We start from the raw sequence: 22,530 nt of genomic DNA, 5'->3' as shown, positions 1-22,530 counted from the left end.
ATCCGCTCAAGTTTCTCACTTAGACACAATGAGTTGCCACAGCAACTATTTAACAAGTTAAATGATGATTGACGCATGTGGCCCTTTGAAGCTTCGGCTTCCAAGAATCTGTGGAAGGATCAAACATTAAACGTCTGTCAATCATCGTTAACTTTAATAAGCAACTCCAGTGCACTGCCTGACCAACAAAGTGCAGCAGAAGGCAGAGTGAGACTACGCGATCGGCTTGGGACGGCTCATCTGAGTTTGTTTTTTGTTTTTTTTTAATGAAAAAAAAACCCACCATGGACCGAGGGCGCGAAGTTTGAAGCGCGATGTAGTGAGGAATCACAGCACGTAATCACTGCAGTAGAGCATTGTTGAAGCCTATCTGAGTGCATACCTACAAGATGTGTAAATCACCAGTTTCATGACGATGTGACAAGAGTATGATATTTGGTGATATCATAAAGTCTGCCACGAAACGATTAAATTCAAGGGACTTTGATTGGTTTCGTACGATATTGTGTACACATGTGAGACAGTTACATTTCATGGAAACCCATGAAATCTACAAAACTATTTTTAACTTTTTGACCCTTTTTGTATTGTGAAAAATTTTCTATGAAAGCCATTCTTTTGAACAAAATGTCATATCTGAAAGATGCTGATTGATGTTTTGCTTTTCGATTGATTTCTATTTAAAGTTAGCTGGGATAGGCTCCAGCACCCCGACAGTGACCTACATTTAGATAAGTGGTTTGAAAGATGAATGAACAGATGAATGAGTGCTTGACTGAATGAATACATGCATGTACTGTGTCAGTCTAGTCCAGGGGTGTCCAAACTTTTTGCAAAGGGGGCCAGATTTGGTGTGGTAAAAATATATTTAAGCAAATTTTAGCAAGCCATTCTGTGTGTCACATTTACTTTATATTTTTTTGTAATTAATAATGTAAACAATCTTACAACTAGCCTTTGCGGCGTTCTCTTTCGACTGTCGGGCTCTTGTGGAATACTTCTGCTGTAAAATTAAAGTTGCTTCAATTTCTCTCTACGCATCTTCCCTGTAATCTTGTTGTACATGTCAGCGTGTCTTGTTTGGTAATATAACCTCACACTGAACTCTAAAAACAGCGACTGTCTCTTTCCAAATGAGGCAGACACAGTTGTTGCGTATTTTAGTGAAGAAATAGAACAATTTCTGCCTATCCTTGAAGCCTCGGCCGTAGCGGTAAACTTTCTTTTTTATGTTGATTAACGCCATTTTAGAAGATATGGAATAAAGCAGGGGTCCCCAACCTTTTTTGCACCACGGACCGGTGTGATTTGGGTCTTTTTTTCACGGACCGGTGTTCTGTCAAATTTTGGGCGCTTATAAAATTTTGCTCTCAAAGCTTTTGTGGTGGGGTGAAAAAAGCCCTCTTTTATATTCAGTTGGACCCTCAATGTTATCCACTGTCCAAAGAAAAAACTATTTACATTATAAACATACATGTGCAACATGAAAATGGCGTAAATGAATGCTTAACGACACGGCGAAGTCGTTAAGTGAGAGAGCCGCGTGCAGTTGTTGTGTGCAGCTAACCTGGCAAACGTAAGTTAATATTCCTTTCTTTAAAGAAAGTTACTTTGGAATCGCTGCATTCGCGGTCATTTTTAACGTTACGCACATGCCAAATTTGTCAGAACACCGGCAATGTGCGGCAGAAAAATACAGCAAACATAAAATACCATTTGTTTTGAACCCCGTCGTGTTAAGTGCAGGGAAAATACAACTCACCCGCTGAATCAGTGGGAGACCTTAACTTGTTACGTTGAGACGAGATGGTCCCGAAATGGCAGAGTGAGAGAAGCCCGCTTCACAAAGATTCGATGTTGGAAATTGTAGCGCAGTTTTTAGTGCACTCCTAGCGATGTCAGGATATTCCGAAATGACTTTAATCCAGAACCTCAGTAGAGTTGTTGTCTCAAATGTACGTTTAAATTCGTTGTGATTTGCGATCTCTACAAGCTGATATTCCTGTTGCACAGACATGCTTGAATAACTCGGTTTATTCACATACGAGTCACGAATCCACTCCTTCGCAGTTCGTGGGTCTTTAGTGATTGGGAAGTAGCATAGATTTTATTTTGTTCGAGGTTGTAGGCTCATCTTCTGGCTTGTCAGGTTCCCTTTTCCCTGTAAAAAAATATGTCCAAAGACGTTTGTTTTTCAGTCATTCTAGTGTGGGGGCTAATTATTTCCGGGAACAAATGTGATGGCCGACGACCTACGTCATACGGTATTATCGAGGCCAAGCGCACATAGATATACAAAACAAGATGTACTGCTAACAGTCCAATCAATGCATTTCTACAATGTACTATCCTGTAGTTGTATATCTAGAGTAGACAGGGATATTGGTGTGTTAAGCAGCACAGGCCAAAGTCAATCTGCCAGAATGCAGTTGTTAATAAATTATATTTTATTTGTGCGCGGCCCGGTACCAAACGCACCACGGACCGGTACTCGTCCGCGGCCCGGTCGTTGGAGAACTCTGGAGTAAAGGGTCATACGGGGTAATGTTGCTTAGAGTGCTGCTGCCTTTTAGTGGGTAAATGAGGAGCAGCATTTAGTGTGTAAGCTACTTCATGTGCTAGTAGCAGTACTGCTGACCAATTTATAAAGTTTGTGTGCGGGCCAGACATTATTGATTTTATGACAGAGGCTGGGGGCCAGATGAAATTTGACCACGGGCCGCATTTGGCCCCGGGCCGGACTTTGGACATGGCTGGTCTAGTCATTTAACAGGGGGCTTTACCTGTGTGTTTATTATCTATTTGTAATATACTGAGGGGTGAAAGTGGTTACAATTTCTTGCCGGAACTACCCGACGTGAAGGTCGCCACGGAGCCAGAAATTGTATTTATTTAATTTTTGTCTTTATTTTTATTTTTGGTGGGGGGGGGGGGGGGGGGGTAGTAAAACTACTGAAATGCAGAGAAAACAGTTTTGGTCAGTTATTTCTATAACACATACAAAAACTGATTTTCATTCAAAATTGTATTTTTGTTTTGATTTGCTAAATAAAAGTTAACAAAAACAGCAATAACCCCAGCCTCTATCTCCTAATTTTTATTTTCCCACATTTCCTCACATACTAAATGCCAAATCTCAATTTTAACTACTTAAGAACATAGGATGTACATTAAAATTGAAATTAATATAAACATTTAGTTTTCGTTGTGTTTTTTAATAATGAAGATATTAGTAACATACATTCAGAAAAATAAGTACAAATGACTTATACTATGCAGAGTGAAATGGAATATATTTTGAAGATTGCGCAAACATTGACTTTTTAAAATCATAAGGAGATGAATAAGTAGCCTAACATAAATGAACAAATATAAGTCCAAAGTGCACATTGACAGCTAAGATGTTCTGAACTTCCCCATCACAGCAAATAAAATAAATATGATAAATAAGCCTTCTCAACTCTTGCCTTGCTCTTAAAGATTTGATCCATTTTCTGTTGCATTGCACTTTTTTGTCGCATCAATTCAACAAACTTTTTAAATTTGTTTTTGTGTTTCAGAAAACATGCACATTTGAACCAATCAGAGCTAACTATCTCTGGTGATCACATGTCAGTATGTCAGCCAATTGAACGGATAAATGAGTCTAGGCGATTTGCATTCGCACATTTAGGTGACTCGTCATTGTCAGACTCACATAACTCCAGCAGCTGGGGAAACCTCCATGCCGTCGGTGGAATAAAGTAAATAATAAATATCGGTGGAAACGAATTACGCTACACAAGCCCTTTATTATGCTTGTTGTTAACACTTGTGTATGTAAATCTGATGTTGGTAGAATGTTTTCTTCTTGGAGATGAAATGCATGTGTGGCAGCTTTGTATTTTTTATTTTTTTACTTACGTTCTGGCCCTGAATCTTATACCGGAACTGCGTTCCTGACCGTTCTGACCCACTTTCACCCCTGAATATACTGTAATAAACAGCTTTTGCAATGAGTTTTATGATGCCGTACTGTATAGTTTACCAAATACACTAGTATGTGAATTCAGGAATAACAATTTTCCTATACTTCCTATTCCTATACTACGGAGCCCCCCGGGTGCCAGGGTAGAAAAAATTAAAAAATCATAGCTAATCTGTACCCACAGATTACTAATCTGTACCCACAGTTTACTAATCTGTACCCACAGTTTACTAAACTGTACCCACAGTTTACTAATCTGTACCCACAGATGACTAAACTGTACCCACAGATTACTAAACTGTACCCACAGATTACTAATCTGTACCCACAGTTTAGCAATGACCCGGAAACTGTAGTCACCAATGTTTGGCGGGGACTCCAAACGCGAGGGACCGACCGAGCAAGCACCTGCACCTTTTGCCCTCGGCGAACAAAGGGATTTTAAAAGGTAACTATTGTACATTTTCTTTGGTAGCCGTCTACATTTTCAGGTGTCATCAATCAATATGGCATGTTGTGTGTTAGTAGCCGCTAATGCGGCTACTAAAAATAGCTAACTGACAAATGAACACTACTTGAATTAAGCACGCACGGACACGACAGCAGCACAGAAAATGTGCAAACACAACATGCCATATTGATTGATGACACCTGAAAGACGCCTACCAAAGAAAACGTGCAATAGTTACCTTTTAAAACCCCTTTGTTCGCCGAGGGCTAATGGTGCAGATGCTTGCTCGGTCGGTCCCTCGGCGTTTAGACTCGGAGTCCCCGCCATTCCGGGTCATTGCTAAACTGTGGGTACAGATTAGTAAACTGTGGGTACAGATTGCTAAACTGTGGGTACAGTTTAGTAATCTGTGGGTACAGATTAGCTATGATTTTTTTATTTTTTCTATCCTGGCACCCGGGGGGCTCCCGTACTATACAGCCTTTCCTCAGATGAGAAAAACGAAGTGGTCTTTGCCTCGACACAAAAAAAAAAAAAAAAAAAAAAACCCTATTAAAGTCTGTCCAGTTCTTGCAGTGCTGACCAGAGACAAAGAGCTGCGTGCCTATTGGCTGCTGCCGTGTGCGCCCTGTTGTCCCCCAGCAGGAGCAGCTCGGCCCCTATTCAGATGTAAATAAGCCCCTATAAATACTAGCAACAGTCATTGAACGACAGCAGCACGTCTCATTCGGATTGTACAATAAACACAAATCAGGCTGCTGAGGGAGAGGAGAGGAAGCTCGATCAAGCAACATGGCTCCTTCTGCTCGGCACAGCAAGAGCGAATTTAGCCTGCAAGAAGAGGAGTGCTACTACGGGATTCAGAAGTCGGACAGAAAGGTACGCCAGAGGGAAAAGGAGGCTGCGGTGCACTGGGCTTCAACGCGCAGGGAGTAAATATGTGGACTTTTAATGTGTTGCAGACCAGGAAGCCTCTGGTGGAAAAGCAGAGGCGAGCTCGCATCAATGAGAGTCTGCAGGAGTTGAGGAGCCTGTTGGCTGATTCAGACGTGAGTGTACACACGCGCGCGCGGGCGCGCCTCACTTCACTCAAACGACGCTCCTTTCAAATGCAGAATGTACAGTTCACTGCATTTCAAACCCCCCTTTGAATAGCTGCACTCCAAGATGGAGAACGCTGAGGTGCTCGAGATGACTGTGAAAAAGGTGGAGGACGTCCTGAAGAACCGAGCGCAAGGTTTGTCCCTCATTTATGTCATTCAGATGTACAAAGAAACAAGCATTCGTTGAAAATGAGATTAAGCTGTTCATTAATGTGCAGACAAAAGTGTTGAGACGTGCCTACTAATCAATTAAATCATTCCTCAGGGGTTGTACTATGTCAGGGGTCGACAAGCCAAAATGTTGAAAGAGCCATATTGGAGCAAAAAATAAATAAATAATAATAATCAAAAAACAAATACTGAATGTCTGGAGCCACAAAAAAAATTGAAAGGATGGATAATGATCATGATAATAAAAGCAAAACATGCTGTATGTTTCTGTATTAGCTATATTAGCCTAGGGTGACCAAACGTCCTCTTTTGCCCGGACATGTCCACCTTTCACATCGTGTCCTCGTCATCGGGCCGGGTTTTATAATTTCATGAAAATGTCCGGTTTTCATGATTTTTCACGGGACCAATTTGAAGAGAGTCCCTCCGGCCGCTTGGGGGCAGCGCTTGCCTGCGTCGTCGTGGCTCCTACTAGTAGGGGCGGGAGAAGGAGTACAGTTTACCCCTTGTATTATGGGTCATTACCGCCATCTACTGGATTGACGGTTTGTCAAGAAAACAGGCAGTTACAGACTACAATAAGGAGTAGTTTTAAGAGACGTTTATAGTGCTCCGAACACTTTTCTATAAGTTTATCTTCTGTTAATGTCGCTCATGTGCCTTCTGTTATATACCATACAATATATGGGTACAAAGAGATGCAGTATGTTGTAGTAGTCTTGTATTAATTGTTCTGCATTCGTGTATTTGGTTGAATGTTAGTATTATATTCTAAGTGGGAGCGCCTGCACAGTTGTTAAGTTTTTTACGATAAATACGTATATAATGGCAACTGTTGACTTCTGTCGGAGTTTTGTACTGGCGTGATCTGTAAAATCCTGTTTGGTGTCGCATCGTTGTGCGACAGATGATTGTAAACTTATATAGCAAAGTTTGATTTTGCCTCGTCTGCCGATAAGGTAGCTATCAGAGAGCTAACTAAGCCGCACTACGCATTATGGGAAATGTAGTTTTGAACTGCTGCGTTTGGAAACATGCTGGTTGAATAGTTTGTCAGTTCATTTTAGTAATTGTTTGCGTGCAATCTAGAACATTGAATGAGAGTAAAAATTGAGTGGGAATAACAATTTCTCAAAGACAATTGTCGTGATAATAATTTATAAAAATATTTATGTGGCACAAGCCTACTGTGTGTCTGAATTGACATATTTCCACGGGTCTGCATGATAGTTTTTTTGTCATTATTTAATTTTTTTTGCGTTTTTTTTGGGGGGGGGGGATTATTTTTTTTAGTAAAATTAAAGCCTGTTGAGCAAAAAAAAGCTTTTTTCCATATAGTATATAATATATACTATTCGGCATTTTTTTTTTTTTTTTTTTTTTTTTTTTTTTTTTTTTGTTATAATAAGACTGAATTTTTCTGTCCAGATGGAGGAGGCACACTTTAAATATATTAAAGTGATATAGGCATCTTTGAGTGAACTTCGAGTAAAATTCAAGTATCTCGAGGCCGGGCAAAGTGTCCTCTTTTTTTGGAAATCAAAATATGGTCACCCTATATTAGCCAACTATCAAAATGACTAAGTTGACTACAAATACATAATGAGCCTTCATGATTACCGTATTTTCCGCACTATAAGCCACACCTGAAAGCCTTAAAAGCAACTTAAAACTACTCATCAGGAATTGGGCACACCACTGACTTAAATTGTTTGGTAATAATTGGTTTCAATTGCTTTTTAAATCTCCTTAGGCAGAGGGTTCACTTACTTATTTTTAACCCTTCTGTCATTGTTTGCATACTATCCTCATTAAAATACGAAAAGCTATAAATGTTTGGGTGGCTTTAGTTAAAGCAGACACTGTTTTTATATCTGTGTGACTTTGACAAAGATCAGACCACATTTGATGGTGATTTTATGCAGAAATGTGAGAAATTCCAAAAGGTTCAGATACTTTTTCATACCATATGATGTTCCATTTATCTTAGCTCCATCTTGTGGATGCTAATGCAACACCAACCGCTACTTCTACAACTACTACTAAGCATGAATGCAGTGCGCCCTATATATAAAAACAGTTTTAAAATAGGCCACTCATTGGAGGTGCGCCTCATACTCCCATGCGCCTTATAGTGCTGAAAATACGGTAAATGTTTATTTTCCCTGCAGTACATCCAATAAAGCATGACGCACATCGTGATTACACTGTTGTACGATGCCGCCTCTTAACTTCATTTCAGTATTAATGCATTAGAATGGTAGTGTCATGTTTGCCCTCCTACAGAAATCATAGTAAAACTAAAAATATACAGTATATTCGTCCCCCTTCTTTTTTCATTTTCTTTCGATTCTGAGATTAGAGTACTCGATTTTTTTTTTTTTTGAAATTGCACTGGGATTCTTTACTCTCTCTGTCATGGGTCACTTCTTGTAGGTTTCCAGTCACTCCGGAATGTTTTGGGGCATTTTCGGGTCACTTACCTGTTAACTCATAGGTTCCCATTGACGGCATTAAAGGCGTCCAATCCATTTGGACTAGAAGGGTCGAATGAACGAACCCTATGAGTCAAAACGGATTGGACGTCTAGCGCTTTCAGTGGCACTGAAAGATGTGCGTTCACAGCCCAGTTTAAATTCATTACAATTTTGACATCTATCGTTGTGGATTGTGGGCAATGAGATAATTTTTAGTCACCTTCTTCTTAGTTTTAGGAGACGTACAGATCACTTCTTGTTAATTACTTGTCATTTCTGTTCACATTTTTGGACATTCCGGGGTCACGCCAATTACATTTTGGATAATTTCCTGTTGATTTTGGGGCATTTCTGGGTCACTTCATGTTGATTTTAGGGATTTTTCCTGTTGATATCGGGTCGTTGTTCTCCATTGGAAATCAATGAGCCATTGGAAGTAAATTGGAATGTTTTTGTCAAATTTTGGTGAGACTGCATGCTTTTGGCAATATCTAACTTTCATGAGCCTTGATTTTTTTTCCCCCTGTAAATTATGTGAAGTGGAGAAAACACCTAAAGAGAGCCATTGTGAAATTTGAACATATCAATATTTTGCCATTGGAAATGAATGGGGATTTTCAACAACAACAACAACAACAAAATTGTGATTAAAACCCGTGTTTTTGGTGCAAAAAAAGAGCCTGCTTCATGTTTATTTTTGGAACGTTTCGAAGTTGGAACGGATGCTAATCGGTCAAAGCGATGCAAAGTGTTGAAAAGCTAAAAATGTGGAAGGAAAAAAGATACAAACACTACATCACCTGATAGATCTGAAAAAAATTAGACACATTGCAAGCTTCTCCACTGAGAAGGAAATTATATCCTTATTTTGGGACATTTTCGTTTAAAGTTGCGTTATGAGAATGTTTGGCTAAACACTGTACAAGATACAGTTTCTCTTGAATCAGTTTTTGGAAATACATTGAATTGAGTGGAGCCCTGCTGTCTCTTAAATACAACATAGGGGAGCTCTGAAATAACAAATCCCGTGAGTTACACCCCAAATTTTTGCGGCAAAATGATAACTTCTTGGTCAACAGATATATTTTGTTAACCTATCTGTGGTTGGGATGTACAATATAATGACAGGCAGAAGAATTTAATGTTTTTCCATTAATTAGCAAAAGTTGCAACAAACCTGCCATCATTCTGAATAAATTATTGCATAAATCATGGCTTCTTGTCAGTAGATCAGCTTTGTGTTCAGTTACTGAGTAAAATAAGATGTGATTTTCACATTAGTTTAGTATTTTTGTCTTGAGCTGTGCTACAAATTTTTTCAGATCTAAATGGGAGCCTTGGCCGAGTGTTTGTGAAACACTTACTGTAAGTGAACTGTTCCTAAATGGCTGTCAGGTTTGATTTGATATTCATCAACATTTGTTGTCGACCCCTGCATATTCAGGGTTGACCTTCTGACAAATAATATGTGTTTTTGGTTTGTTTGTTTTTTGTTTTCGTTTGTATTTTCTGAAGGGGACAGACCCATGACAACCACTTAGTGTACTTTATCAGTGTTTTTCGGGGCAATTAATTATTTATTTTTCAATACTGTTTTCAATCGGCATTAATATACGGTGATTTTCAGATCAGCTCGACAAGTTGGGTTACTGTCTAATCTTCTTTCATTAACAGAAGCAGACACACTGAGCCACGAAGCGAGCGAGAGGTTTGCTGCTGGCTACATCCAATGCATGCACGAGGTCCACATGTTTGTGTCTACCTGTCCCGGCATCGATGCAGCGGTGGCGGCCGAGTTGCTCAACCATCTTCTGGATTGCATGCCCCTGAACGAAGACCACCTCCAGGACGTGCTGATGGATCTAATCACGGACACGTCTGGAAACGTGGGCAGCGCGTGGCGCGGAGACCTGCTCCGTTCGACTCTGGCCTCTCCCGGGGGTAGGAGCGTGTCCAGCGGGTCGTCTTCCGCCCTGTCGCCGGCCCCTTCCGGCACATCTGGCGAGGACTCCTGCTCCGATCTGGATGACACCGACAGCGAGCACAACCAGAGTACTACGCAAGCTTTGGAAAACGGGGAAGCTATGAGCACACCCACAGTGACCTACTCCAGGTCCATGTGGAGACCCTGGTAAGAGCCCCTTGGTGTGGACGGGCTGCATGATGCTGGATCTAGGAGGAAAAATTGCACCCCAAAACAAACACTTAACACCTACAAATGAACATACTCATCTACAGTTGCCACATTTGTGGATTTATGTATGTCTGAGCAGTTTGTCTTCACAACTTGTCAGACAAAGACATATTGACACTGTGTATCTTCAGGATGGTTCATGTATTTTTTTTGTTATTCTCTTTTGAACTCTTGAAAATGTTGGAGTCCACTCAGTGAACAAAAACAGCAGAAAGTGTCTGCAACTGACCTTTGGATTTTTGGGCTGGATTATTTTAAGAGTCGACTTCCTTTAGGCAGCAGAGTGAAGTAATGGTTAGCACAGCTTTGCAATTCTGAGGTCTTGGGTTCAAACTTGCGCTTGTGTGTGTTTCTTCCATTTTCCGAAGACATTTAGATGTCACTTGAAAACAACATTGGCCCCTGATGTGAATGAGAGTGTGAATGCTTGTTTGTCAATATGTGCCCTGGGTCTGGCTGGCGACCAGTCCAGGGTAAACCCAACCTCTCGCCAAATTCATCTCAGAAAGGCTCCAGCTCGCCCATGTTGACCCTAAAGAGCATCAAAATTGGTTGGATGAATGAATTTTTCTTTAGTGGGCTTTCATCAGGGGCATGATGATGACACTCTTCCTCACAACATTCACTTATAGCTCGACCACAAGGGTCAAATGAGGAATATACCCTTTTTATGTGAATAACTTCATGTATTGTATATAGGATTTGTATTGTGAGCTCTTTTAGAAAATGTAAGTTTGACCATGCCTCTGATTAATATAAATATTTCTAATGTATTTCATAAAGATTTGTACTGGTAGTTTATCTGTTTAGTAAACTCCCTTAGAATGTTGTGTTCTATCATGTTTAGATCGTTGAATTTTCCTAATAAATGTTTTAAAGAAAAGGCTCAAGTGTAATGTAATGTGACTCAAAAAGAAGAAAAAAAAAAAGAATCAGTCTTGTGGGGTCACAAGCTCTTGTGTTATTCATAATATAGTGGGAGTCACATCACATTAATACCATGAGTTAACCTCAGTCTTGTCAACTTAGAAAAGCTGATTCAGCAATTTTATAGGAAGTCCTATTAGTAAGTTAATTTACTTGGAAATCTCCTGTTAGTCTAACTACAGACATACATGTCAGGTCTGTGTGAGGCAACCGTGATAAAGTTGCAACACATTTTAAGTACTTTAGAATGCTGTAATTGGACGTCAAAGCATTGCTTCATTATAAAATGTGTTCTGTTGCAGTGAGATACACTTATCTTTTATGTATTGGCTTCAGGTTGATGTACTTATATTAGCATAACCGAATACAAATCTCATGTGGTGCCTGTCATGTCAAAAACTGAGTAAAAACAAAAAATAACACTGAGAAATGTTTTCCCTCTTATTGAAATTATACGAGAATCGGTCAAAATGTACAAGTATCTTACTATTGACTAAGGAGGCAGAGGTGCCTGACAAGTGCGCAGAAAGAAATGAGTCCTCACTTTAATGGATTTTAGTTTTCCTCTAGTTGTAAAGTTACCGTTTTGGTGTATGAGAAAGAACCAGGAAAAACAGACACAGTCAGGAGGATTTTGAGCAACTTTTTAGCGAAGAAAGTGAGCAATGAAGTAAGCCACCCTACACATCAACCCTTTGATATAGTGGGCCCAAAACAAGCACAGGACAGGTTGCCCCTCTTCACCAAGTAGTTCAAGTATTACCTGGCTGCTGAAGCATCAGGCACCTGTTTAAAAAGATGAATTTATTCTGTAATTTCTCATTACTGTAAAAAAAACACAAAAAAAAATACATATATGTATGTATAGAACATACGTATATATAGATTTGACGGTGTACATGTTTTGGCTAGTGAGTGTGTGTTCCCGTTAGCACACCCTTGCCACTGAGTCGCACGTCTTCTCAGATGAGCTCATTGGCAAAAAGCTGTTAAATCCTGTCTGGATAGTGCAAACCCACCATCACAATGCACTGACAGCTGTGTTCTTTCTTCCTGACACAAACCAAAAAAAAAAATCATGGAAAACACTCTAAAAGGCTATTTCAGACAATTTCAGTCTAAATTTTGATGTTTTAATATTTGATGTCGGAGGACGATGAGGTTGTTGTGTCTTTAAAGTATTTAGGACTAGTAATTAACACAGCTAAGTGGTGGATGGGTGTGAAAGTGACAGGAAACAGCTCAAGGAGGACCAGTGATCAAAGCTGCCACTGACCATTTGACAGGGAAGCGTCAAAGCCTTGCAGAGCTTGAAAAGACCTTATAAACAACCTAGCTCAAGTTCTTCAAAGACAAGCATGTGCACGCACACTGAGGCCACAAAATTATGACCTGAACATTGATCCTGTGATTACAAAAGCATTATTATGAATAAAATGCTCAAACTTAGAACACTTTCAAATCCTTCACTGCATTGTGCTGAAATGGGTCATATGATCATAACAACAAACATGACAACAACAACAACATAACTATAGATGTCATGAACAAGATTTTAAGAATCTCATCATTATCCCATTGATATCTAGAGAGAAAATGACTTTGTAAGTTGTTACAACACTATAAATAAAGTGTGTGTGCATGCAAACTATATATATACTACTGGATATATTAATATAATTATAAATTTTTCAATAAATAAAAGTTAAATTGATTAAATTAAAATGAATAATAACTAGGGCTGTCAAACGATTAAAATTTTTAATCGAGTTAATTACAGCTTAAAAATTAATCAATCGTAATTAATCGCAATTAATCGCAATTCAAACCATCTATAAAATATGCCATATTTTTCTGTGAATTATATATATATTCTGTAAAATAAATAGTTGGAATGGAAAGATAAGACACAAGACGGATATATACATTCAACATACGGTACATAAGGACTGTAGTGGGCATTTCACTCTACTGTCATTTAAATCTGTCTATGCTGTCCTCACTCCGAAGCGTCTTACTTTTTCCAAAGCTAGACAGCTAGTGAACGACGCCTTAATAATCAGACTTCTTCCTTTTTCATCTGATTTATTAATAAAATGGCCTCAAACCATTGTCCTCTTTAGACCGTTTTTGTGAAACTACAAAAAAAAAAGTAAACAAGCATTGCATTAGCAACAGCGTTAGCTTAGCACGCTATACAGGTTGACTAAACATAAACAAAAAGCATCTCATACAAAAAATATAACATTTCGCTTATTAACATAATATGTACATTCTTTACAACAACCATACTTATGGACAAATCTTTTCCAAGGATCATATAAGCACAACAGAGACGTCGTGCAGCCATATTGAACTGGCAAGAAAAAAATAAACCATGTCGCAAAGCGACCACAAGAGTTCGCTGTTAGACAGCACAAAACGCCTTGCTGTAAAACTTACCAAAAGGCAGAATACTGGCTGAGAGGGACATGTGCGTTAATTGCGTCAAATATTTTAACGTGATTAATTTAAAAATTAATTACCGCGCGTTAACGCGTTAATTTTGACAGCCCTAATAATAACCGAAATAACACTTCGGTAACGCCCCTAATTAACACTCTGGAGTAGAATGCGACAGATGTCCAATTCATTTAAATTGGGAAGACTGGCTATGAATACTTATATTTGAAAGCCATTGATGGTGTCAGCGACAGCCCTTCCCTCCCAGCCAAATGGATTGGATGTCTAAGCAGCGTCAATGGCAGCCAATAATATATAATATATATATGTACTGCCCAAAACAGTGCGTTTCCTTTGTGCACTGCCCGACAGCCAGCTAACATTGAATGCACCTCCATAAACCACAAGGCTTTGTCTTTTCTTGTTTTTATGTGAGGACACCCGTCTTAATATTGTGAAACTACAACACAAAAAACATACACAAATTCAACACTCAATATACAGCAAACTGCACTATACACTTATATATACAACTATATACAGTTAGCACAACTTGCTTGAGCTATTAGCCATTGGATAGCCTCTACAACACAATACAACTTAATAAGTTTTGTACATGTGACCCTTCACCACCTAGGTATACATACACTGCCCATCCACGTTATTATACACATAAAATACTTACAGACATATATTTCCGAGGCAGAAACGCAACCGAAAGCACTCACGAGTGTCAATGATACGCCAGACACCACACTGTGAAAGTGAATGAGCTTATGACCAAAACTGTGACAAAAACCATGGGTGCAGCGAATTATCCTGCCCAACAGGTGGCAGCAACGTACCGCAAATGGTCAACTGATGGCCCATATTACTGCAGAAAGTCAGTACACTCCCCGCTTGATATAACAACGTTATATCACTACAAAATTCTCCATACATAAACACGAAGGATAGCTTTTAACATGCTAAACAGATTCAGAAAGAAGTACCACAACTTCCGTAACGGGCCACAGGAACCCCTTCGCAGTCCCTTCCTTAACGATACGAACATCCACTTTGATCTTTGGTTTGTTCTTCTTCCACTGTCCGCGATTGCAGCTAGCTGTGGAGGGTGAGCGTGCTGCAGTGCAGATGCTGAATCTGCTGCATGCAGTCCCGCTGGCGCGCCAGGCGGCGGCATGTGCGGCAGCAGCATCAAGCGCCCGTGCTCTGCGTAGTAACGATAGGCTTCGTGGAAGTAGTCGTTGAAATGGCAGACGATGGCGCCGTCGTTGCTGGTCACGTCCAGTGGCAGGCTTTCCGGGATTTCGCCGGGGACGTTGGCGCCGGTTTTCTGACGGGCCACTTTGTATTGATCGGCGTAGCTTTTGGAGCAGTAGGAAGTCATGCGTTCCAAGTTGGTGGTGGCTACTGCCATCTGGAATTTGCCGTAGTGGTTGATCAGAGGCAGCGAGCCCACGTCCTGCCACTGGTGGTTGTCGGTGTCGTAGCGGGTGGTGACAGTCTTTAGCCTGTCGTCTTTGCCCATCTCCAGGGGCGTTCACACTGTCACGCCGACGTAGCGGTCCTCCAAGCTTACCGCGTAGACGTTGCAAAAGATCTTTGGTGCCGACTCCGGGTTGTGTCACTTGTCTATTTTCGTTATTGTGGTAGACCTCTGACTCTATGAGAGTTAGAAATGCGTTGTCATCTATTGATGAAGCTGGTTTATTATCATCTGGAGTTCTATCAAACACTGAACATCCAAGAGTATCGGTGCACGGTAACGCATGCTTGTTCTCCTTGCTCGCTTGTGGTGTTAGACGACGATGTTTCTGCATGCTGCTGTAGTCTTCTTTGACGTTGATAGCATTTGGACACTGATGCAGAAGAGAGGTGCGTCCGTTTGACAATATATTTGCCTTGTATACATTTACATCTGAAGGCTTGTGGACTGTTCCTAGGCACACATCTCCGATGATGACCCACCCTAGGTCCAGCCGTTGTGCATAAGGAGCATTATCTGGTCCGTTGATCTGTTCTCTTACTTTGTGCACTCTTAAGATGTCTCTTCCTAGAAGCAGAAGAATGGGAGCGTCGTGATCGACAGGATACAGTTTGTTGGCAATTGGCTGTAAGTGAGCGTGGTGGAGTGCAATATTTGGAGATGGAATTCCAGTCCTGTCGTCTGGTACCATGTCGCACTCTATTAAAGTAGGCAAAGGAAGTTGTAATTTCCCATCTATAGCCTCCAGTATGAAATTCGATGCGCGTCGACCTGCTGTCTCTTGTGTACCTGAGCATGTTTTCAGTGTGTATGGCATCATCTGAGAGTTCACACTGAAAATTTCAAAGAATTCAGTCTTAGCAAGAGACTTGTTGCTCTGTTCGTCCAACACAGCATACACTTTAACGGCTTTCTCTCTTTGACCAGCAGGATATGCCTTCACTAAGCAGATCTTAGAACATGAACGTGAGCCATTATCACTTCCACAAATCTCTGTGCACTTGGAGTTGACTGACGACGATGAGCTTTCACTTTGCTCCCCGCTGTCGTTTTTGTTGGTTGTACTCTGGTGTGTAGCTTCAGCTGGTGGACCAGGGTGCAGAGCTGATATGTGTCTTTCACTATTACACTCAATACACTTTACAACCACCTTACAGTCTTTTGCCATATGTTGTGTAGACCCACAACATCTGTAGCATATGCGATTATCTCTCAGATAGGTTTTGCGCTCCTCTAGTGGTTTGTTTCGGAACAGCTTGCACTTTTTTAATGGGTGTGGTTTTTTGTGTATTGGACACTGACGGTCCGGCTCAACTAATTCTGTGGCAGGCGTGATGCTCTCGCTGTTTGGTGGCTCATCCGGGATCTCTGTCTTGTGTACGTTGATGAAAGATTTACCACTATGCTTGACAGGCCTTTCGAATTTGGGTGATGATTGACTGCTTACGTAGTGCATTGCGAAGCTAGGATCATTTTTTATTCTTGCTTGGCGCTGTACGAAGTCACAAAATACGGAGAATGGAGGAAAAGGAACCGTGTAATCCTCCTTGTACTTACTTCCAAATGTGATCCACTTCTCTTGGATGTTATAAGGAAGCTTCTCTACTATAGGTCTTGTGCCCCGTGCTGTGTCCAAATATGTGAGCCCTGGTAGTGCACCATCTTCTTTAGCACACTCCAGTTCGAGTAATATGTCACTCAAATCTCTCAACTTGGCATTGTCTTTATTGCTCAACCGAGGAAATTGTTCCACTTTTTTGAGGAGAGCATCTTCGATGACTTCAGGACTGCCATAACTTTCTTCAAGACGTTGCCATACCATGCGAGCTCCTGCTTCTGGGTTAAGAATATGTACAGCACGAATTCTTTTTGCTTGCTGTGATGATTCCACGCCCAGCCATTTTGACAGCAAATCCAGCTCTTCTCTTGCTGATAGATTAAGATCTTTGGTAGCGCTGAGAAATGACGCTTTCCAGGACCAATAATTTTCCGGCTTGTCATCAAATTGAATTAGTCCAGAACTTATAATTTCTCTACGAATCAGATATTTTGCAAAGTCTTGTCCGCTTTGTAATCCAGATGGATGCTGTCCAGATGAATTTGACTGGGGATTACTGGGAGAAAAAATGTCAGCTTTCTCTTTTTTAATTTGTCGGTCACCTGCATTTTGCATATTGGATGACGCAGCTGCTCTGGGTGCAGTTGCTCCATAGTCACTAACTTGCGTTTCTTGTCTTTCTGATGCCCACTTCGAAGTTTGTTCACAGAAGTTTTCGCACTGCTGGTGAACATATTCACTAGTGCGTTGGGTGACATCCATCGGCTCCTCTTTAATACGACGTACTGGCATGGACTCCCCGCTTTCAGCTTCCTCATACACAGCTGCTTCAGCTGAAGCGGCGGCAGCAGCCTTTTGGCACTTTAATAAATGCAGTTTGGCCTCCAGGTTGGCCTTTTGTTGCATTATATCAGCCTCCTTTTCTGCGTAAGCTAATGCTGCTGTAGCTGCCTTTGCCTTGGCGTATGCTTTTGTAGCAGAAGAAGCTGTTGATACTGAACGCAGAGAAGGTCTGCTGGATGCTCGTGATGACAGCGATTTGACGTCGAATGTTTGCAGAGGTTGCCTTCCCTCCGGGCGTTGTTCGCCTCCTGCAGACTCATTTCGCACGTCGTCATGCTGATATGTTTTTCTTGACCATAGACTCATTTTACCTAGTGCTGTTTTCTGGTGTTCCAGCCCGATGTGTGAATGTCTTTTCACTGTACTGCCCAAAACAGTGCGTTTCCTTTGTGCACTGCCCGACAGCCAGCTAACATTGAATGCACCTCCATAAACCACAAGGCTTTGTCTTTTCTTGTTTTTATGTGAGGACACCCGTCTTAATATTGTGAAACTACAACACAAAAAACATACACAAATTCAACACTCAATATACAGCAAACTGCACTATACACTTATATATACAACTATATACAGTTAGCACAACTTGCTTGAGCTATTAGCCATTGGATAGCCTCTACAACACAATACAACTTAATAAGTTTTGTACATGTGACCCTTCACCACCTAGGTATACATACACTGCCCATCCACGTTATTATACACATAAAATACTTACAGACATATATTTCCGAGGCAGAAACGCAACCGAAAGCACTCACGAGTGTCAATGATACGCCAGACACCACACTGTGAAAGTGAATGAGCTTATGACCAAAACTGTGACAAAAACCATGGGTGCAGCGAATTATCCTGCCCAACAGGTGGCAGCAACGTACCGCAAATGGTCAACTGATGGCCCATATTACTGCAGAAAGTCAGTACAATATATATATATATATATATATATATATATATATATATATATATATATATATATATATATATATATATATATATATATATATATATACACATATATATATACACATATATATATATACACATATATATATATATATATATATATATATACACACATATATATATATATATATATATATATATATATATATATATATATATATATATATATATATACATATTAGGGCTGTCAAAATTATCGCGTTAACGGACTGTAATTAATTTTTTTAATTAATCACGTTAAAATATTTGACGCAATTAACGCACATGGCCCGTTCAGATTAAAATGACAGCAGTGTGAAATGTGTACTTGGGTTTTTTGGAGTTTTGGCGCCCTCTGCTGGTGCTTGGGTGCGACTGATTTTATAGGCTTCAGTCTTTTAAGAACTACAAGTCTTTCTATCCATGGATCGCTTAAACAGAATGTTAATAATGGTAATGCCATCTTGTTGATTTATTGTATTAATAAAGAATTTATTATAAAAAATTATTTATAAAGAAAGTATTTAATAAAGAAATACAGTACTTATGTAGCGTATGTTGAATGGATATATCCATCTTGTGTCTTATCTTTCCATTCCAACAATAATTTACAGAAAAATATGGCATATTTTATAGAAGGTCTGAATTGCGATTAATTGCGATTAATTACGATTAATTAATTTTTAAGCCGTAATTAACTCGATTAAAAATTTTAATCGTTTGACACCCCTAATATATATATTATATATACATTTAATGCATGAAAGGGGTAAATCATCTAATGTGTTGTGCCAATTAAAAGGAATATTAATTAGTTTTACGAATGACCTACAAACATTTTGTGTAACAGTTTCAGTCCACTTAGCTACTCAATTTGCTCTTTGGAAACATGCCTAACCTATCAGCAAACAGAAAGAGCCCCAGCATCTTCACGCATCAGCTGCAGGTTGGTGGCCAGTGTGTATGAGGTCCGGTTCAAAGGTCAATACAATGCAGCAGTTGGCCCAAGAGACATTTAATGGGCGCTAGGCAGCATATGGTGCTGAAAAGGATCCCTGGGGAGCAGAGCCACACTCGACTGTCTTTGACCGTGAGAGAACAATTACTTCCACAACCAGCAGCAGCAGGCTGAACATCAAATGCATACTGTATGAAAAGAACCCTACTGCATTAATTATAACGATTATTTTTTTATTTGATTAGCATCGCGTGAACATTTGCAGTTAGAAGTGTACATACAGTGGTATAAAAAAGTATCACATTCATGCTTAGTAGTAGTTGTAGTAGTAGTGGTTGGTGTTGCATTAGCATCCACAAGATGGAGCTGAGATAAATGGAACATCAAGTGGTATGAAAAAGTATGTGAACCTTTTGGAAATTCTCACATTTCTGCATAAAATCACGATCAAATGTGAGCTGATCTTTGTCAAAATCACACAGATGTAAAAACAGCGTCTGCGTCAATGAACTAAAACCACCCAAACATTTATAAGTTTTCATATTTCAATGAGGATAGCATGCAAACAACGAAAGAAGGGGGGAAATAAGTAAGTGAACCCTCTGCCTAAGGAGACTTAAGTAGTCATTGAAACCAATTTTTACCGAACATTTTAAGTCAGGTGTGTGCCCAATCACTGATGAGTGGTTTAAAGCTGCCCTGCCCACTATAAAACACACACCTGGTAACAAATCAGAAATATTGTGTGATGTGCATCATGGCTCGATCAAATTAGCTGTCTGAAGACATGCAATCAAGGATTGTTGATTTGTATAAAGCTGGGAAAGGGTACAAAACCATCCCTAAAAGTCTGGATGTTCATCAATCGACAGTTAGAGAAGTTGTCCACAAATGGAGAGAGTTTAGCACTGTTGCTTCTCTCCCAAGGAGTGGGCATTCACCAAAGATGATGCCAAGAGTTCAGCGTAGAATACGTAGAGAGGTAAAAAAAAGAACACTAGAGTGTCCACTAAAGACTTAAAGAAATAATTGGCACAGCCCAATATCTTTGTGCACACATCAACTATACCAGGGGTGGGCAAACCGGTCTTCGAGGGCCGCAGTGAGTCCTGGTCTTTGTTCAAACTTATTCAGCACAGACAGTTTAGCCAATGAGATATCAGTGGAAACAAGAAGCACCTGACTGAAATCTACTGATTGCACTTGTAAGAAACCGGGTTGGTGACAGGCTGTCCTCATGATGGGTATGAACAAAAACCCGCACCCACTGCGGCCCTTTGTGGAATAGTTTGCCCACCCCTGAAGTATACAGTATGTTAAACTATGGCCAAACATGGTGTTCATGGAAGGACTCCACAGAGAAAGCCACTGCTGTCTAAAAAAAATTGTTGCTCCTTTAATGTTTGCAAAAAGGCACTTGGACACTCCACACAAGTTTTGGCAAAATATTTTGTGTACTAATGAAACCAACGTTGAACTGTTTGGGAGTAACAAACAACGTCATGTGTGGATGAAAAATGGAACAGCTCACCTACAACAACACCTCAACCCCACCGTGAAGCACGGTGGAGGGAGCGTCATGATTGATGATGGGCTGTTTTGCTACCTCAGGGCCTGGACAACTTGCAATCATGAATGGAAGAATGCATTTAATAGTTCATCAGGATGTTTGCTGGAAAGCGTGAGGCCGCCTGTCAAACAGTTGAAGTTAAAAAGAGGATGGAGGCAGAATCAACTTCAGAATGGTTTCAGAAGAACAAAATACACATTCTGGAGTGGCCAAACCAAAGTCCAGACATGAACCTAAAGACAGCGATTCATGCCAGACATCCCAGGAATCTGACTGAACTACAGCAGTTTTGTAGTAGAGAAGAATGGGCCAAGATTAGTTCTGATCGATGTGCCAGACTGATCTGCAGCTACAGGAAGCGTCTGGTTGAAGTTATTGCTGCCAAAGGGGGGGCACAAAACATTAAATGTGATGGTTCACTTACTCATACTGTATTTTCATCTGTGTGATTTTGACATAGATCAGATCACATTTGATGGTGATTTTGTGCAGAAATGTGAGAAATTCCAAAAGGTTCAGAAACTTTTCATACCACTGTAAAGTCATCAATGCAATATTAATTTCAGTAATGTAGTGTTTACAAAACTTGGTTTGAATTAATTTGGGGTTTTCAGTCATCATAGGGCAAATGTACACCAAGGCACAGATGCACAGGTAAACTACATCTCAATCAATTAGTATATTGTAAGAAAGTGAATTCATTCAGAGATACCTCATAAATCATGAGACTAAACCATGAAATATTATGCTCTGTGCAGAGTAACTGAGTTTCACCGTGGACAAAGAAGAGTTTAAAATATTACGACAGTAAGTAGTGCAACATACAGAATATTCTATCGACGACTGTGCACGAACTTTAGTCAAGAATGTTGGAGCAGTCATACATAGGCGTTTCAGAAAATGTAATCAAGTACAGGATGTACTCCACCTTGATTCTAGAAAATGCAGAACAGTACAGATTTCATTATCCTGAATAGAATATGTAGCAGAAAATTCAATACTGCTTGTTGGTTTTGGTAATACGTAGATGTTGCAAAGTACTGTATTGCTGATTTTCTGTTTCAGTGTTTGCAAAATCCCAGTGTTGTCCAAACTACAGGCCGCGGACAAGCTGCGCCCCAATGCACAGTTTTTATTGGTCCACAACAAATGATCAAAATAACAATGAATAGGGCCCACACAAGAAGCTTAAATTCAGCTCATATTCTATTGCAATTCCCAGCCTTAACATTAGATTTAGCTAGTCACTTAAACAATGCCTCTGCCATAGGCTTCACTAGTCTACGCCTCTGCATTATGTCAAATCCATGTCAGAAATGTGTAGAATTTCAGCATTTTGCAAGCAAACTTATGTGTGATGAAGTGAGCTTTCTTGGTTGTGATTTTCTTGACGTCGTCGTAGCACTCTGTTCGGTGAACGTCATGGCCAATGACA

General features: G+C 40.1%; 2 protein-coding genes across 2 annotated transcripts; one reads left to right on the top strand and one right to left on the bottom strand.

The window, feature by feature from the left end:
* The first annotated feature begins 5,030 nt into the window (after positions 1-5,030).
* Positions 5,031-12,600, top strand: her13 (hairy-related 13). The gene is made up of 4 exons (XM_057839116.1): positions 5,031-5,297; positions 5,381-5,467; positions 5,574-5,655; positions 9,844-12,600. The coding sequence occupies exons 1-4, from the start codon at positions 5,211-5,213 to the stop codon at positions 10,302-10,304; spliced, it is 717 nt and encodes a 238-aa protein (XP_057695099.1). The 5' UTR covers positions 5,031-5,210; the 3' UTR covers positions 10,305-12,600.
* Positions 12,601-15,275: 2,675 nt separating this feature from the next.
* Positions 15,276-18,524, bottom strand: LOC130917078 (uncharacterized). The gene is made up of 5 exons (XM_057838164.1): positions 18,341-18,524; positions 16,011-18,115; positions 15,652-15,788; positions 15,398-15,594; positions 15,276-15,309 (listed from the first exon to the last, which is right to left on the bottom strand). Exons 2-5 carry the CDS (start codon positions 17,926-17,928, stop codon positions 15,276-15,278), a joined length of 2,286 nt encoding a protein of 761 aa, XP_057694147.1. The 5' UTR covers positions 17,929-18,115; positions 18,341-18,524.
* Positions 18,525-22,530: the final 4,006 nt, after the last annotated feature.

Source organism: Corythoichthys intestinalis, chromosome 6, assembly GCF_030265065.1.
Source record: "Corythoichthys intestinalis isolate RoL2023-P3 chromosome 6, ASM3026506v1, whole genome shotgun sequence".
NCBI lineage: Eukaryota > Metazoa > Chordata > Actinopteri > Syngnathiformes > Syngnathidae > Corythoichthys > Corythoichthys intestinalis.
This window is presented reverse-complemented; position numbering and strand designations above follow the sequence as displayed.

Coding starts and splice junctions, on each gene's coding strand:
- her13 (XM_057839116.1), top strand. CDS start 5,211: ATGGCTCCTTCTGCTCGGCACAGCAAGAGCGAATTTAGCCTGCAAGAA. Junction 5,468..5,573: donor GCCTGTTGGCTGATTCAGAC/GTGAGTGTACAC, acceptor CCCTTTGAATAG/CTGCACTCCAAGATGGAGAA. Junction 5,656..9,843: donor CCTGAAGAACCGAGCGCAAG/GTTTGTCCCTCA, acceptor TTTCATTAACAG/AAGCAGACACACTGAGCCAC.
- LOC130917078 (XM_057838164.1), bottom strand. CDS start 17,928: ATGAGTCTATGGTCAAGAAAAACATATCAGCATGACGACGTGCGAAAT. Junction 15,789..16,010: donor CACACTGAAAACATGCTCAG/GTACACAAGAGA, acceptor TTCTGCTTCTAG/GAAGAGACATCTTAAGAGTG. Junction 15,595..15,651: donor CAGTCCACAAGCCTTCAGAT/GTAAATGTATAC, acceptor CTTCTGCATCAG/TGTCCAAATGCTATCAACGT.